Source organism: Callorhinus ursinus, unplaced genomic scaffold (genome assembly GCF_003265705.2).
Source record: "Callorhinus ursinus isolate GAN/ISIS: 27379988/994484 unplaced genomic scaffold, GSC_fseal_2.0 scaffold27, whole genome shotgun sequence".
Taxonomy (NCBI): domain Eukaryota; kingdom Metazoa; phylum Chordata; class Mammalia; order Carnivora; family Otariidae; genus Callorhinus; species Callorhinus ursinus.
In genome coordinates this window covers 15,412,276-15,429,941 of record NW_027397089.1, presented here as the reverse complement: position 1 = coordinate 15,429,941, position 17,666 = coordinate 15,412,276, and the positions used below count along the sequence as shown (strand labels likewise).

At 36.1% G+C, this 17,666-nt stretch overlaps 1 protein-coding gene across 1 annotated transcript in view; it reads left to right on the top strand.

Moving 5' to 3' along the window:
* Window positions 1-17,666, top strand: part of PIK3C2G (phosphatidylinositol-4-phosphate 3-kinase catalytic subunit type 2 gamma) — a 364,908-nt gene that overhangs the window by 73,324 nt on the left and 273,918 nt on the right. Inside the window, exon 8 of the mRNA XM_025879676.2 lies at window positions 6,020-6,083. Within this exon, the coding sequence (XP_025735461.1) occupies window positions 6,020-6,083 (64 nt within the window). The remainder of the gene's footprint in view (window positions 1-6,019; window positions 6,084-17,666) is intronic.

The window sequence follows — 17,666 nt, the reverse complement described above, 5'->3', positions numbered from 1 at the left end:
CATCAAAATGACATATTAATAAAGGCTATAGTTTCCTTATTCCAAAATAAATTTATCAAAAAAAAACTGTAGAGAGAGACATCAAATCTGACAAATTCTTTAAAAAGAGAGAAATCTTTGGGAGACAAAGGATTGTTCTGAATGAGTTTAGTGGAGGGTTGTGACTTACATGTAGACAGCTGCTGCCTGGGACACAGAGAAACAGTGTGTTATAGTTTTCAGTGTATAGATCTTCCACTTCTTTGGTTTAATTTATTCCTAAGTATTTTTTTATGCCTTTGTAAGTGGGATTTTTTTCTTAAGTTTCCAAAACTTTCATTGTCAGTGTATAGAAACCCAACTGATTTGTATATATTTATCTTGCATCCTGAGACTTTACAGAATTCATTTATTAGTTCTGAGTATTTTGGTGGAGTCTTCAGGATTTTCTACATACAAGATTGTATCATCATCAAACAGACACAATTTTACTTCTCCTTTTCAGTCTGAATGCCTTTTATTTCATTTTCTTCTCTGATTACTCTAAGACTTCTAGTACAATGTTGAATAGGAATGGTGAGTGTGGGAACCCTTATTTTGTTCCTGATTTTAGAGGAAGTACTTCCAACATCTTACCACTGGTATGATGATAGCTCTAGGTTGTCATACATGAACTCTATTATGTTGAGATATGTTTTTCCATACCCAATTTGTTGAAAGTTTTTATGAGATGTTACATTTTTCCAAATGCTTTTTCTGCTTCTATTGAGATAATCAATGATTTCTGTCTTTCATTTTATTAATATGCTTTATCACATTTATTGATTTGTGTAGTTAAATCATCCTTGCATCCCAGGGATAAATTTTCTCGGTCATGGTGTATATAATCCTTTTAATGTGCTGTTGAATTTGGTTTGCAAGTATTTTGTTGGGAAATTTTGCATCTATAATCATCAGGGATATTGGCCTATAGTTTTCTTTTCTTGTAGTGTCCTTCTCTGGCTCTGGCATCAGGGTAATTCTGGCTTCATATAATGAGTTTGGGAGTGTCCCCACCTCTTCAAGTTTTTGGAAGAGTTTGAGAAGAACTGACATTAATTTGTCTTTAAAAATTTGGTAGGATTTATCAATGAAGCCATTTGCCCCTGAATTTTTCTTTTTTGGGAGGTTTTTGATTACCAATTTAATCTTCTTATTGGTCGATTCAGATTTTCTATTTCTTTCTGATTCAGTCTTGGTAGGTAGTATTTTCTAGGAATTTATCCAGTATTCTAGGTTGTCCAATTTTTTGGTATATAATTGTCATAGTAGTCCTTTTGCTCCTTCTTTGTTTCTTTTAGCAGCTTTTTTTTAAAGATTTTATTTATTTATTTGAGAGAGAGAGAGAGAGAGAGAGAGAGAAGTGGGGGGAGGGGCAGAGGGAGAGAGACAAGCTGACTCCCCACTGAGCAGGGAGCCAGATACAAGTCTTGATCCCAGGATCCTGGGCTCATGACCTGAGCTGAACACAGACAAATGACTGAGTCACCCAGGTGCCCCTTATAACAGCTTTTAAATTAAAGCCTATTTTGTGTAATATAAGTATAGCTACCTCTACTCATTTTAGGTCTCTATATGCATGAAGTACCTTTTTCTATCCCTTCACTGTGAATGTGTGTGTCCTTGAAGCTGAAGGGAGTCTCTTGCAGGCAGTATATAGCTGTGCCTTTATTCACTCAACCACTCTTTGCCTTTTGACTGAAAAATTTTACATTTATTTATTTTTTTTAAAGATTTTATTTATTTATTTGACAGAGAGAGACACAGCGAGAGAGGGAACACAAGTAGGGGGAGTGGGAGAGGGAGAAGCAGGGCTCCCACAGAGGAGGGAGCAGGGAGCCGGATGCGGGGCTCAATTCCGGGACCCTGGGACCATGACCTGAGCAGAAGGCAGATGCTTCTGCCCAGGCACCCCACACCTTTTTTTTTTTTTTTAAGATTTTATTTATTTATCTGAGAGAGACAGAAACAGAGACAGCATGAGCAGGAGGGAGGGGCAGAGGGAGAGGGAAAACTTTACACTTAAAGTAATTACTGATAGATAATGACTTAAAATTGACATCTTCTTAATTGTTTTCTGGCTGTTTTGTCCTTCCTTCCTTCCTTCCTTCCTCCCTCCCTCCCACCCTTCCTGCCTTTCTTCCTGAATTGCTGATTTGCCATAGAAGTATAGTTTGATTCCCTTCTCTTTACCTTTTGAGTATCCGTGATAGGTTTTTGTTTTGTGTTTACTCTGAGATTTACTTGAAATATGTTACAGATATAAAATTCTTTTAAGCTGATAACAATTTAACCTTATTTGCATAAAAACTCTACTTTTTACTCTGCCCCAAAATCTTATGCTTTTGATGTCAGAATTTATATCTCTTTATATCATATATCCATTGACAATTATTACAGCTATCACTATTTTTAATACTTTTTCCCTTTAACCTCTATACTAGCGTTAAGTGATTGACACATCACTATTACAGTATTGTGAATCCAACTATATACTTACCTTTCCAGAAAGGTGTATTGCATATTTTCATATTTTCCTGTTACTAATTAGTATCTTTTCATTTCAGCTCGAAGAACTAGCATTTCTTCCAAGGCAGGTCTTAAGGCAAAGAATTCCCTTTGCCTTTGTTTGTGAAAGTCTTTAACTCACCTTCATTTCTGAAGGACAGTTTTGCTAGGTAAAGTATTCTTGGGTGGCAGGGGTTATTTTTGTTTTCGTTTTTTCTTTCAGCAACTTAAATTTATCATCCTACTCTCTCCTAGACTGTAGGATTTCTGCTGACAAATCCACTGATAGCTTTATGGTGGTTCTCTTTTAAGAGGATTCTCTCTTGCTACCTTTGAAATTCTCTCTTTGTTTTTGCTTTTAGACAGTTTTATTATTGTTATGTGTCTTGGAGAAATCATTTTGGACTGAAATTATGAGATAAACTATTATTAAATGAACTTGGATGTCCAAATCTCTCCCCAGGTTTGGGAAGTTCAAAAGCCATTATCTTCAAATAAACTTTCTGCTCACTCTTTTCTCCATCTGGGACTCCAGTGACATGTATATCGTTTCTTTTTATGGTGTCCCATGAATTCCATAGGCCTTCTTAATTCCTTTTTTTTTTCTTTTTGTTCCTCTGCTTAAGTAATTTCAAATAATTTGTCTTTGAGCTTACTGATTTTTTCTTCTGCTTGGTCCCTTCTGCCGAAGCTCTTTATTGAATTCTTCAGTTCAACACTGTATTCTTTAGCTCCAAACCTTCTGGTTCTTTTTTATCTTTTCTATACCTTCGGTGAAGTTCTCATTTTGTTCTTATATTGTGTTGCTGATTTCATTAAATTGTCTCTCTGTCTTCTATTTCTGAGTATCTTTAGAACAATTGTTTTAAATTTTTGTCAGGCCATTCATGTATCTTCATTTCTTTGAGGTCAGTTGCTATAAGTTTACTGTGTTCCTTTGGTAGAGTCATATTTCCCTGACTCTTTGTGATCCCTGGAGCCTTGCATAGGTGTCTGTGCACGGGAAGAAGCAGTCACATCTTCCAGACTTTATGGGCTGATCTCAGTAAAGGACCTTCACCTGTAGGTGAGGCACAATGGAGCATGCTATGACCCTCAGTCTAGTGGTGCAGGGCACCAAGTGCAGAGTCATGTGGAAGACCCAGATCTGGTGAGTGTGATGTCTCCTCAGGTCAGGCCACTGGGGCCCACAACATTAACTCTGTGGTCCTTTGAAGTGCTAGGGTCCTTGAAATGGCTGCACGTGCTGTTGGTATCTTCAGTGGTGCCTCCAGGTCTAGTACCTAGGGACCAGGACAGGAAGTGGTTGTTGCTAGAGCTGGTGTTATGCATACACACAGTTGCAGGGGCCAGCTGCAGGTGCCTGTGTAGTGGTAGGGGCTGGTTGCAGACATACATATAGTGGGGGAGGGCAAGGCTGGCAGCAAGGACTAGGACTAACTGTAGGTGCATTGGCACTGTGAGGACCCTGGCTGTTGGCATGCACTCCTGTGGCTGCAGACCTTGGTCATGTGCACAGCAGTGGAGGCTGTTATGGGAGTCAGGCTGGTTAGATGCAGGTACACAGCTGGAGGGGCTGGCTGCAAGCAAGCCCAACTGTGTGAGTCAATGACAGGAAACAGGACCAGGACCAGGCCCACCAATAGCTGTGGGGACCCTGGCTGTCAGTGTGCATTCCTGTGACTGCAGTGTCTCCCTAAGACATATGCATAGCTGTGAAGGCCAGTACAGAATTCAGGCCAAGGGCTTGCAGGTGCACAGCTTGGGAACCAGCTACAGGTGAGCCCTGGGAGGGCAGTGGGGAGACAAAGGGAGTGGAGAGGGACTCAAGCAGCTGCTGTTTGTGAATGTGAATACCTGTGTGTTGGGGGAAACAGTGAAATTTGCAGGGGAGGTTGCAATTTGCAACTGCAAATCTGCAGTTGCTATGTTGGTTGGTTTCTTCAGTGGTAAAAACTACTGGGGCCCTCTGCAGAGCAGGTCACTGGGAACCATAGTAACTCCCACCGTGTGACTGATACTGGTAGCCCCAGCCCTTCTTCCTTGTTCCTAGCTGTCTTTATGCATCTCAGCTTTGCGGTCTCTGCGTGGAGTAAAACCAATGCAGGTCCTTCTTGTAGTGGCCCAAAAGGCTGGCTGCTGGCTCACCACTCTCCCTTTCCCAGCGGGAGTGTTTCCCTCTTGGCAGTGAGCAATGCAGGCCTGCAGGATGGGATGAGGCAGGCAAAATGAAACTGCCTGCTCTTCCCTTTTTGTGTGGTTATTTTCAGGTTTTCTAGTTGTTGTTGTTCTACAGTGTTGTGGAAGTTTCTTAGAAGGATTCCTAAACTCTCCCAGAGCTGTTCTTGTTCATGGGTAGTTGTCTAACTGTGGGAAGACAGAGGCTGGGATCTCCTACTTTGCCATCTTGGTGACCTCCAAGACTTTGCTTTCTGAAATACAAGGCTATTGCTATTCTGCCTGCGCTCCTCATACTTTATGGTGTCATTAAAAGATCAAACACTAGATGGCAGGAGCTTTGTTTTCAGTTTTCCTCTTCCTGACTTCCTTTTAGAAGTTGGGCAAATCACATACCTTCATTAGTTTCTAGGAGTTTTTCTATAAAATAAATATAATATTTAATAGTAAGGTGCTGAACTAGGTATATATTCTTGAGGGTATTTTAAGTGTTAGGGTCAGATTTTATATAAAAACCTTCCCTCCAATAACCAAAATTTTTCACTATTCTTTTCCTATACCTCCACTGACTTTTTACATAGTCTGTGAATTTTGTCTTTGAACTGTTATATGTAATGCAACTAAAGTGATGATTTAATAAAGGCTGAGAAGGCAGCTATTATAAAATATATTGGTGCGTTTTAGCAATGTTTTTGTGTTGTATGATTTGTTCAATTCAATTCAGGAGTTTTTAGGACAAATAGGAAGGGAAAGTCATAATGTTTAGGAAAACAATTTTGATAAGTGAAGTCAAAAGAACCTCTACTAATCTCACACCTATTCCACCGAAGCATAGACAAAGTTGGAGCAATAAGAGTAGCTCAGGAAAGAAAAAGACAGAGGTTTGATGTCAAAGACAACCTTATCTATTATAAATATATGTCATTAATTCTGAAAGCAGTTCTCTTCAAGATTTTGCATATTTAACAATTCTTGATGTTAGTATTTGTCATTATCTGCTCATGAATCCTTTTGTAAGTTACATTTTGAATTAAGAGTAGTTTGATACAATAAACAGTCTTTAAGAGGTTTGGTTAATTTGTCATGGACTTTTTTTGGAGTTCTAAGGTTTTCAAACATGTTTGTAGCCTATCAAGTTACACAAAACTTATAAACATTCATCTGAAATGGTTTTTAAAATTGTGTCAATAGCAACCCTTTTTTAGCCATGTGTGCTATAGAATCATGGACAAAACAGAGCTTACGATAAATATGCTAAAGTTAATATAAGTTTTCCTACCCACTTTTAAACAAAGTTGTTTTTTTTTCTTTCCAGACAGTGCCTCTCAACAGTAATCAAAAAATATGACTTCCACCTGAAATCCCTACTGAAAACCCAGGTATTAACTTTTGTTATTTCACCTGTCAATTCCACAAGCATCTATTAACCATAAACTCTTTTTCTAAAACTTTGCAGTTTTCTGAAGATACAAAGATGAATAAAGTAGAAGGTCTATACTTGAGCAGCTTTCATTGTATCATGGCAAAATAGACAAGTAAACAGACATGTGTTAATAAAGTGTCATAGCTACTGCGAAAGACCTATGTGTATATAGGGCACAAAAGAAAGTTATCAATTTTACCTATTTGATCTGAATATTGAAAAATGAGTATGCCAGCTAGGAAAGATGCACGGTGAAGGAAGGTGGGAGTGGGGATAACTTTCAGCAAAAAACACCATGAATAGAAGCAGTTAGGAAAAAGCCTGCTGTGATTTGAAAACTGTATGAAATTTGGAATGGCTACAATTAGGGTTCAAGGCCTGTAAAGAGACCAGACGAAAGGGGCAAGCAGGGGCTGTTATAATAGGATCTTAAGGACAGTTTATGGACAATTTAATGATTTTCTAATTTATCAGCTGATGGCATGGAGCCATTATGCAAGGCAGTAGAATGACAGATGGGTGATTAGAGGAGCATTGCATTAGCCCAAAGAGATGATGAGGGTATTGACAAAAATTCTACAATAGGGGTGGGTAGGAGGGGACAAATTCATAATAGGTAAGAATATGCAACTTATATGATTTGGTGAAAAACTATGAGTAAAACAAAAGAACAGAGGGTCTAGAATACCTCCACATTCCTGGCTGCTAACTGCATAGAGACATCAGTTCACCAAAATAGCCAAGAGAAGAGAAGCTAGCTTGACATGGAAAAATGATGGATTTAGTCCAAGACTACTAAGATTTGGTCACCAACAGGGCATCCAAGTTGTGGTCACCCATTAAGCAGATCATTTCTTATAGCTTATTCTTCCAGGGAAGGGTTAATCTTCCACAGATAAAACAACCTATGATTATAGAAAATTGTGTAAGACAGTGTTTTATTTTGTTTTTTAAGATTTATTTATTTATTTGAGAAAGAGAGAGAATGGGGGGAGGGGCAGAAAGAGAAAGGAGAGAGAATCCCAAGCAGACTCCAAGCTGAGCACAGAGCCCAGCACAGGGCTCGACCTGAGCCAAAACCAAGAGTCAGACAGCCAACCGACTACACCACCAGTAGCCCCAAGACAGTGGTTTTAAAACAAGTGAGGATTTCTTTTTCCATTAAATAATTGACTCCTGATATACATATGAAAAGATAAAGAACCTAGGTAACTAAAGGATTCTGAAAATAATAAATAATATTTCTTGATGAAGATATGTGAATATCTTCATCACAAACTCATGTGAATTCCACATAAATATTCAAAGACACAGTGATAACAAACACACAACTCATATACCCTTCCAAAGTGTAATCTTCTCATTCTAATTCCATTTTTCTTTCTTGAGCCTGGCTTAAATCTGGAAGTTCAAAACGTGAAATGTGAAAAAAAAACTCACAGATTGGTTTAAGTCTCATAGAAGTGTCATAATTAGTACTTCTTTCAGCTTGATTCTTCATCTTTGTGACAGTCATTCTTTCTAATGTAGAATTTGAAATTTACCAGGCACCCAAAGCAAATGAATACTTCATCCCTAGATCATTTATGTCTCTTGACTATATGTAAATATATTTTTGAGGTTATGGTAAACTACTTATGGATGAATTGTAATTACTGAAATGTCTTTGCACTGCTCATGTATCAAAAATGCCTTTTTATACACACACACATACACACAAAAAAATTGAGAATTTGTAAAATTCTTAATTTCCAAGAGGTTTGATCATCTTACTCATACATAAGCCTCCAATATTTCCATTTTAAAAGAATCCATTGATTCTTGTAAATTTTTCCAGTATGACTTAAAAGCTGGCAAAACATCAAATAACTACTATCTTTCCATTAACACTGGCAAATAGTTATCATCACCCACATCACCTATAAATAGGCCACAGAGTCTGCAATTTTTCAGATGAACTCTTCTAAAACAATGAGCTTTTTAAATGTGATTCTTCCTATGAAGTATCACTGGTAAATATCTGAGAAGCGAGGACAGACTGTGATATGATCAATTCACAATTTTGTGCTTCTTATTTATTTGAAAATTGCATTAAGTAGCATTTCATCAACATTGAAAGCAGTACCAATTTGAAAAACAATGTTTTTTTAATATTTCCCAAACTTGATTAAACATATTTTTTTAAAAAAATAGCAAACATGCAGGCTGAAAAATATGACATGAATATTATTGAGTAATATGGATAATGCAAATTTTCAAATATTTTATTTCCCCAGCCATTGTCATTTAACATATATTAGACTTAACTTATTTCAGATTGGGCATTCTGATTATTATGTTTGCTAAATACATAGTTTTGTAAATAGTTTACATAGAACTTTTCCTTTGAACATTTTCTTCCTCTCACCTATTCCACTAATACCCAGAAAGGTAAGGAATATTTTCTATATTCATTCTACATTCTGTATTCATCTTTAATATTTCAGAGAAATTAAAAATAGAAGAAAGAGAAAGAATTTTCCCCCTAGGATATTACTCAATGCTTACTTAATGCAAATTAGTGAACTATTTACTCACTGGAATCAAGAGAAATGGAAATCAGAACCATACTCTGAAGTTGCTGATGATCTAGTTGGAAAGACAGCATCTTCACATATATAATATACATACAGAGCAAAGCAATGTTCAAAGTGCTTAAGCACTGTCTCTAAAATTTTTATTACAATGCCAAATAGCCCTTTAGAGGAAGTTAGCAATCTTACCACTGATGATAAACTTATACTAGAATCTAGTAACTGGTGAACTAACTGTAAACTAGATGGAAGTCGATTGAGAAAAATCTACTCATACTTCAAAACATGGTTTGGCTTCATGAAATATCTTCTTGGTCTACAAAGAGCTACAAACCTCCACACACTTTACCATCTAGCTCATGACTCAGAGAGTGTACCAACTACATAACAAGAATGACATCTCTATTATTCAGGTGTAAGTAACTCAATAAGTAAGGAAGAATAATAATTATCTCACAGTTTTCTCTCCCTGAGACCAAAATCCAACTGTATTCAGCCTCTAGACAGAGTCTAAAAATTCCATATACAAGTAGAAATAAAGGGGGCACAAAGGGATCTTATATATTTAGCTTTATTAGAACTGAAGCTCTTTTAGTAACAGGTAGATCTATTATTGGATTTTTAGAAGTTCAATTCAAACATAATTTAAACAGAGTGGCAGTAAAGACAGAATTTAGGAGCAGAGATTCCAAAGTCAGGTATCTGTATGACAGCCTTCCACCACTATGGAAGTTTTTATTCAACTTTCCTAGAGTTCATATTATTCATCACTAGAGTGAATATAATAAAATATAATATAATGATATTTTTAAAAATTAATAAAAAGTGGATGTGATGTGTTTAATATAACATAGTGGTTTGAAGATAAAAAGTGTTCAAGTAAAAATAAGTACAAGTATTATTTTATTGCTATGAGAGTTACTATTTTTAACACTATTACTAAAGTAGAGGACTGTATAGGATCCAGAAGAAAAATATCACAAAACCGATTTGCATTCACAATAGAATATAAGAAGAGGTAGAAAAGGACCAAAAAAATCATAAGAAGAAGATAGAATAAAATGAGTAGGTAACAAGGACCAAGTTAAAGGTTACAAAAGAAGAAGTCAAGGAGATGAAGGAGATAAAGTCAGGTCACAAGGAAAATAAAATACAACTGCAGATTTGGAACCTGGCTTAGCAGAAACTACTAAAAGTCAAACCTATTATGTATAGAACAGTCTCAGACTTAAAGAATGAAAAAAAAAAGAAAAAGTGAAACTAGATTTTCAATAAGGAAGATAATCACTAGCCAACATAATTTGTATTCCAAGTGAGATGGAAAGCACTGAAGGGTTCCGTCAAAGGAATAACATGCTCTGACATTTTATTTGGGATTTGTGCAGTGAATTATATAATACATGAAAAACATAATAATAAATATACAAATTAAAGAATAGTATTAGAACAGGCACTCTTATTAAACAATAAGTTTAGCAATAAAATATTGCCAGTATCATAGGATCTGCCCATGTGCCACTTTAGATCTCTTTTCCCCTACAAAAGAGGTAATCTTTGGAGAAAAGTGTTCTGTAGCTTTTCTTTTCCCCACTTTACCTTTTCCCATTTCACTATCAAAGGATATCTATGTATTCATTAGCAATATAGAGCTTAGGTTTCCTTTTTAATATCTACCTAAGTGGAATTATATGTAGTTTTTGAGCCATGTATCTTTCACTTATTGTTTTCAGATTTATCCACCTTGTTCCATGTGGTTTTGATTTGTTTCCATTGTTATATGGTACTCAGCTAGATCAAAGAATCTCTATGTATTTATCTCTTCTACTGTTGATGTATACTTGAGCTAATATCAAGAATTTTTCTAGGGTATATACCTAGGGTCATAGACCCTTTTCTAATAGGGTCACATGTATTTCATAACAGATGAGAGAGATCCCATTGCCCCATTTTCTCACCAACGTTGTGGTACAATCCAAACTTTTAAATTTTTGCCTAGAGAGGTGTATGTTTTGATCATATTTCAGTTTTAATTTTCATTTCCCTGAATATGAAAATTCATTCTTTACTTTTTAAAATAAAACATCAAACTGTCAATCTTTTTATTTCTGAAATATTACTTATTTTTTTAATTATTATGTTCAGTTAGCCAGCATATAGTACATCATTAGTTTTTGAAGTAGTGCTCAATGATTCATTATTTGTGTATAACACCCAGTGCTCATCCCAACATGTGCCCTCTTTAATACCTATCACCTAGTTACCCCACCCCCTCCCTTCTGTAACCCTCAGTTTGTTTCCCAGAATCCAGAGTCTCCCATGGTTTGTCTCCCTCTCTGATTTCTTCCCATTCAATATTCCCTCCCTTTCCCCATGGTCCTCTGCGCTTTTCCTTATGTTCCACATATGAATAAAACCGTATGATAATTGTCTTTCTCTGCTTGACTTATTTCACTTAGCATAATCCTCTCCAGTACCATCCATGTCAATGCAAATGGTAGGTATTCATCCTTTCTGATGGCTGAGTAATATTCCATTGTATATATGAACCACATCTTCTTTATCCATTCATCTGTTGAAGGACATCTCAGCTCCTTCCACAGTTTGGTAATTGTGGACATTGCTGCTATGAACGTTGGGGTCCCTTCTTTTCACTACATCTGTATCTTTGGGGTAATGATCTAGTAGTGCAATTGCTGGGTCATAGGGTAACTCTATCTTTAATGTCTTGAAGAACCTCCACACTGTTTTCCAGAGTGGCTGTACAAGCTTGCATTCCCACCAACAGTGTAAGAGGGTTCCCCTTTCTCCACTTCCTCACCAACCTTTGCAGTTTCCTGTCTTGTTAATTTTTGCCATTCTAACTGGTGTATCTCATTGTGGTTTTGATTTGTATTTCCCTGATGTCTAGTGATGTTGAGCCTTTTTTCATGTGTCTGTTAGCCATCTGTATGTCTTCCTTGGAGAAGGGTCTGTTCATGTCTTCTGCCCATTTCTTGACTGGATTATTTGTTTTTTGTGTGTTGAGTTTGATAAACTGTCATTTTTTATGATATATATATAGTCGAACTTCTCATCCATTTTCTACATTACCTTATCTTTTTCAGATAGATTCATGGGAACTACTTATATATTTACTCATCATTTGATTATGTGTATTGTAAATATTTCCTTTTAGTTGGTGGCTTGTCTTTCCACTTCATTATGGCTTGTATTTATTAACTATCTAGAAGTTTAACTGACATAAAATAAAACACACTCGTGTTAACCATATAGTTTTACTAGTTTTGAAAATGCATATGCGTATGTAACCACCACAGAAATCAAGATATAAAATATTTCCATCACACCCAAAAGTGCCCAACTGCTTTTTTGCAGGTAATATCTTCCATCCTAGACACCATGTAACCCAAGATATATGGATTTTCTTTGCCTTGATCTCCAATAGAATTTTACTATTAAGTGGTAAGAACAGGACTCTTTTTTTGTTGTTGTAATCTTAAGGAGAATGTTACAGTCCTTTACCAACTGAGTAAGAAGTTATTTGGAGTTTATGTAGTTTTGGCATGAAGTTAGTCACCCTTTACTAGGTTGGAGAAGTTTCCTTCTATTCTTCGTTTGCTAGGAGTTTACATTGTAGATGGGTGATAAATTTTGTCAAATGCCTTTTCTGTATCAATACAGATAGGCATATGGTTTTTCTCATTACTCCTTTCAAACTTTAAAAATATTTTTGCATTACTGGGATTAACCATACTTTGTGAAAATTTAAAACCTTTTTATCTGGCTTCAATTGGTTAATATTTTGTTAAGGGTATTTGCATTTATATTGATGAGACACATCAGTCTGTATTTTTATTTTGTTGTAATGTTGTAGTTTGATTTTGATGTTGGAGTAGTACAGGACTTACAAGTTGAGAGATATTCCCTTTCAGTATATTCTGAAAGAATTTGAGATTTGATTTGATTTGATTTCTTCCTTAAATGTTTGATAAAATTTACCAACGAAATCATCTTTTCGGAGTTTTCCTTGTGGCAAGGATTTTAGTTATAAATTCAGTTTCTTTAATTGACATAAAACTACTCAAATTTTAAAGCCATCAACTTCCCTCTAAAGTTTAGTGGCATCCCACAAATTTTGATAAGCTGGCCATTATTTCTTTAAATATTTCTCAACCCCATTCTTATGTCTCTAGAACTACAACTGCATATGTGACTTTGACAGCTCTTAGATGTCATGTGTTAGTTTTTCTGCCCACTGTTTTTTTCCCTTCATGTTTCAATTAGGATAATTTCTCTTGACATATGTTCAATTTCATTGATAATTTCCTAGCTCATGGTTCAATCTGCTGATGAGCCCACTGAAGGAATTCAGCTCTAATATCACATATATTTTTATATTTCTTTCATTTAAATTTGCTTTTCTATATAGTTTCCATCTCTGTGTTGAAGTTCCCCATCTGATCATGTATATTGTCCATATTTTCTCCTAGATCCTGTAACATGTTAATTATAGTTATTTTGAAATCCTTATCTGATTATTCCAACATCTAGGTCATATATAGATTTGTCAGTTGTTTCATCTACTGACAAAGGGTTATTGTATCTTGCTTTTTTATACAAATTGTAATTTTTGATTGAATGCTAAACATCGCATGGAGAATAGTAGAGACTGAGGTAAATTTAATTCACACCTGCAAATGGGCAATGTTCTTCTTCAGTTATGCTACTACTATGCATGGTTGATATAATGCAGTCAAGATTTGTGCTTTATTTGTGTTTTGTTATTATCATTATCGTAGGGCACTTCACACTTCAAATTTCTTTAAATAGTGGTTAGCCACTATTACCTGTACTTAGAGTGGGGTTTGTGCTGCCAGAATTTTGTCCTCAGTATTCTTGCTTCACTCAGCTTTCAACAGCCTCTGCTCGCCTATGCCACAGAGATTGTCCCTATCAATACTCTTACTCTGCTCTTTATTATTCAAAATAGACTCATCCTCTGTAGTAAGGTAAAGGGAGGTCTGTGTTGTAATGACCAATCACAGCCATAGGCAGACTGTGTTCTATAGTCTCAAGATTGGAACTTTCTGACAATCCCTGCCCCTCCACATGGCAGCCAAACTGTGCCTTATATCTGTAGTTAGTCTTATACAGAAGATGATTTTCTGCCCTTTCTAACCCTGGTACCTGGCCTCTGATTGGTATCCATGTAGAATCTTGACTCAAGACAGAGTATCCTTCCCCTTCCCCATGGGCCAAAGGTTTTTGCTTTGACTTTCCCCTCACTGGCAAAGGATCTTCAGCTATGTCTACCTCTCACCCACAGGGAGACTGCTTTGCTTTCTCTCCCTTTCCCCACAAAGTAAGACTTTTTTGCCTGGGATCAGGGTGACAGAGAGTGTTCTGCCCCTCTGAGTGTTATAATTTTCCTAGTACCATCAACCAACAGCTTAAGACTTTTGCTTCTTGTTAGAGAAGTCTCCACAGAAATGGGCAGGCCCTTGTGCCTGTCTCCCAGAAACAACTGATCATCTGTTACATACTGGACCACTAAATGAACCTTCATTTTCCTGAACAATATTTCCCCTAGACAGCTGGTAAGCATCCATGGAAAAGAGCTTAAATAATGGTTGTAAACTCTCCTTTCCAAACTGAAATGCTAGTTCATATCTGGCCCTTTAAGAATTTGTTATAATTTTCGTTAATTTATTCTTACCCTCTTGTATAGTGGTCACCTCTTTTTCCTGTGCTCTGCTAAAGGTCAAAGACTTTGTATGCCCCATCTCTGCTTTGAGGGGCCTATCATTCTTTGGAGTCCAGTATATTTGGTCACTTGTGACCTCAAATCTCTAATGAGGTCAGGAAAAATTATGATTTTTGTATATTATCTGCCTTTTTTCATTGCAATGGTGTGACCAAATATCTATATTTTAAACTGAAATGGAACTCCAAAGACTATTTTTTTAAAAGATTTTATTTTTAAGTAATCTCTACACCCAACATAGGTCTCAAGCCCACAACTCTGTGATCAAGAGTCACATGCTTTCTGACTGAGCCAGCCAGGCACCCCTCCAAAGACTATTTTTAATCTTTAAGAAACAATTTATAACAGCAATAACTAGTTCATCTGGAACAAAAATAATTCTAACTTCTCAATTTGTCTCTAAACTCATTAACTGAATTTGGCAATTTTCAGTGTGTAAATATAAATAGAAATTCACTAAGGTTTATATGAAACTTGGAAAATGGCAAGCTCTTACATGGCTGTTCCTTTGGTCTCCATCACAGCTAAATAACAGTAGGGAGGAAAGGATATGTTGTTTTGTTTCGTTTTGTCTTGCAGAAAGATGCAGAGGAGAAAGTTGTCACCAATCTTCTCCAATGTTCAAAATACTTTTAGGATATGCTTAATATCTAAAGTATTAAAATGCTGATCCTCAGAGTCCATGATACATCAATTATTTCCTAAAATAGACTTGAAATATACCACATAAAATAACAAAAGTGCATTATTGTCAGTTTTCACTAACCCAAAGAGTCAGAGATAGAAAGAATTTAGAGGTAGTCCAGTTCAAATCCTATGTAATGCAAAAATCTCTCGACATTTCTGTTTGCATACCTGTAATGTGGAAGAACTCTCTATTGACAGGACAGTCTCCCAAATTTTGAACAGACAATTTTTACAAAGATTTTCCTCATACTGAGTCAAAATGAGTGTCTCTAAGTTTCCAACCATTTGTTCTAATTTATCATTCCAGAGCTACTTACAAGTACATCTAATCACCTTTTCACTTAGCCTTCAAATACTTGGAAATAGTTATCCTGTTTCCTTTTTCTTCTTTTTCTTCCAAGCTAAAGTTTCCTAGTACCATCAACTACCTTTAGTTTATGTCCATTAAACTATAGTCTTCCGGCTCAGGTCTCAGCACTGTGTGCTCCATCTGTGACCCAAACTCCCTTCTCTATCACATAATACTAGATGTTCTGAAATGTTACATGGCCAGCATTCAATTTTTCTTTCCTCCATTGTCTCTTTTTAGACAGTCATATCTAAATTCTTGGCCAGGTGTCACCTCTATGAAAATTATACTCAAATTTAGTTTTAATATCACTTGAAATCAGATGCTAATGCATGTTTCCTATCTATAGAATCTCTCATATGGTGGATCAGCCACCATAAGACTTGCAAATTTTAGGCTGATTATTCCCCTTCTACAAGGGTTTGTGTGTGTGTGTGTGTGTGTGTGTGTGTGTGCGCGCGCACGTGCACGCGTGCATGCACGTGCACACATATACCCATGTGTGTTTATATTAGGGGAAACTCCAGGGTTTTAGAATTTAGAAAAGTGTTTCCATAGAGCAGTTTTGCATTTGTTTCTGCTTGGGTCCAAATTGTCACTATATTCTGGAACAATTTTTGGCATAAATTCCTGCCATAGTATAAATCCATACTTCCCAGCTACACATACAATTTTTCAGGTAGTCATTTTCCTCACCCAAAGCTCCTAGGTAAAGAGAGGCTTTCTCAAAAGCTCTCTTGGTCAGTAGGCATAGTTTTTCTCCCACCTTTTGCAGGTGACAGTCTATCCAGTGTCAGGGGTTTATTCAGAGATTTCAGCTCCAGATCTGTTCCTTTCCCTACTTCCCCCTACTGGTTTAGTCTAAAATCTCAGCACTTGTCCCATCTTGAGCAGTAAACACCATTCTCTAAGCCTGAAGGCCTAAATCTAATCTGATATTTCCCTCAGGCCATTGTAGCATCAATGTTGAAGACACTGCTCTGGCTTTAAGTTCCCTCTTTAAATTTCTGTCACCCAGAAATTTATCCTTTGTTTTGAGCTAAGCTATACATTTACACTTTGTTCTTACAGTTCATCTAGTGTTTATATGAGCATGTGTTCTGTGTGTGTGTGTCTTCTCAATCCAACAGTTGGCAGAGCTAGAATCTCATTGCATCTCCCAATATCTGGAGGTTGTGTCTGCTTGGTTGTTGCTGTGGAAGGTCAAGCTTTGCATATCAAAAATCACATGCATCATAATCCCATCAAAAATCTTCCCAACATTTGTTGCCATAATTAATGGCACCCTATCTTCTTAGTTTCCCAAGCATAAAACTTCAGAATCATTTAAATCCAAACTTTCTGTTGGCCCACACATCCAATTAATCATCAAGTTAATTCTACTATTAGAAAAATTCACGTAGAATATTCTAGCAATCTCAGCGATTCAGGAATGTAATGAATATAATATTTATTTTTCAGAATTTGAGGAAGATTAAATGAGATAAATAGATCAGATATGAAGCACTTCAAGACTAGAGTTAAGAGATGGAGTAAATTAGCTACTCACTAACCCAAGTCAACTCAGCATTTGCATTTTAATTAGTAATATTTTAAGGATTTCCTCAAATTCACATCACACATCTACTTCAAATGTATGAATGAAAACTAAACATAGCACTAATACATGCCCTTCTCATATTTATTACCTTTCAGTTTCTATTTTATTGGTTATATGAAGATGTACAGTGTCTGATTTCTCATATAAACTGAAAAATTTATGTGAGTGAGTAAAAATAAAAAATGAATTAATTAGCTAAAATTTAACCCTTATTCTCTGTCAGGCACTTTTTCATATTTTATCTTATTTAATCATTATAGCAACCCTATAATTAATCATTATTTTTCCAATTTTACAGAAGAGAAAACTTAGATCCACAGAAGTTAATTAGATAATAGTCGCAGGTACAGATGGAAAAGAACCAGGATTTTAACACAGATAACCTTACTGTAGAGCTGAAAACAAAGTCTACTATACTGTTTGGAATGAGTATATTAATAGTATATCAAAAGTTGGGTTGCTCTTCTTTGGGAAAGTCTAATTTGTCAAGTCCAGTTTCAAATGTGATACCCAGAACTAAAGTCCTGTCCAGATTATACACATGGAAAATGTGGTGGAGATATTAA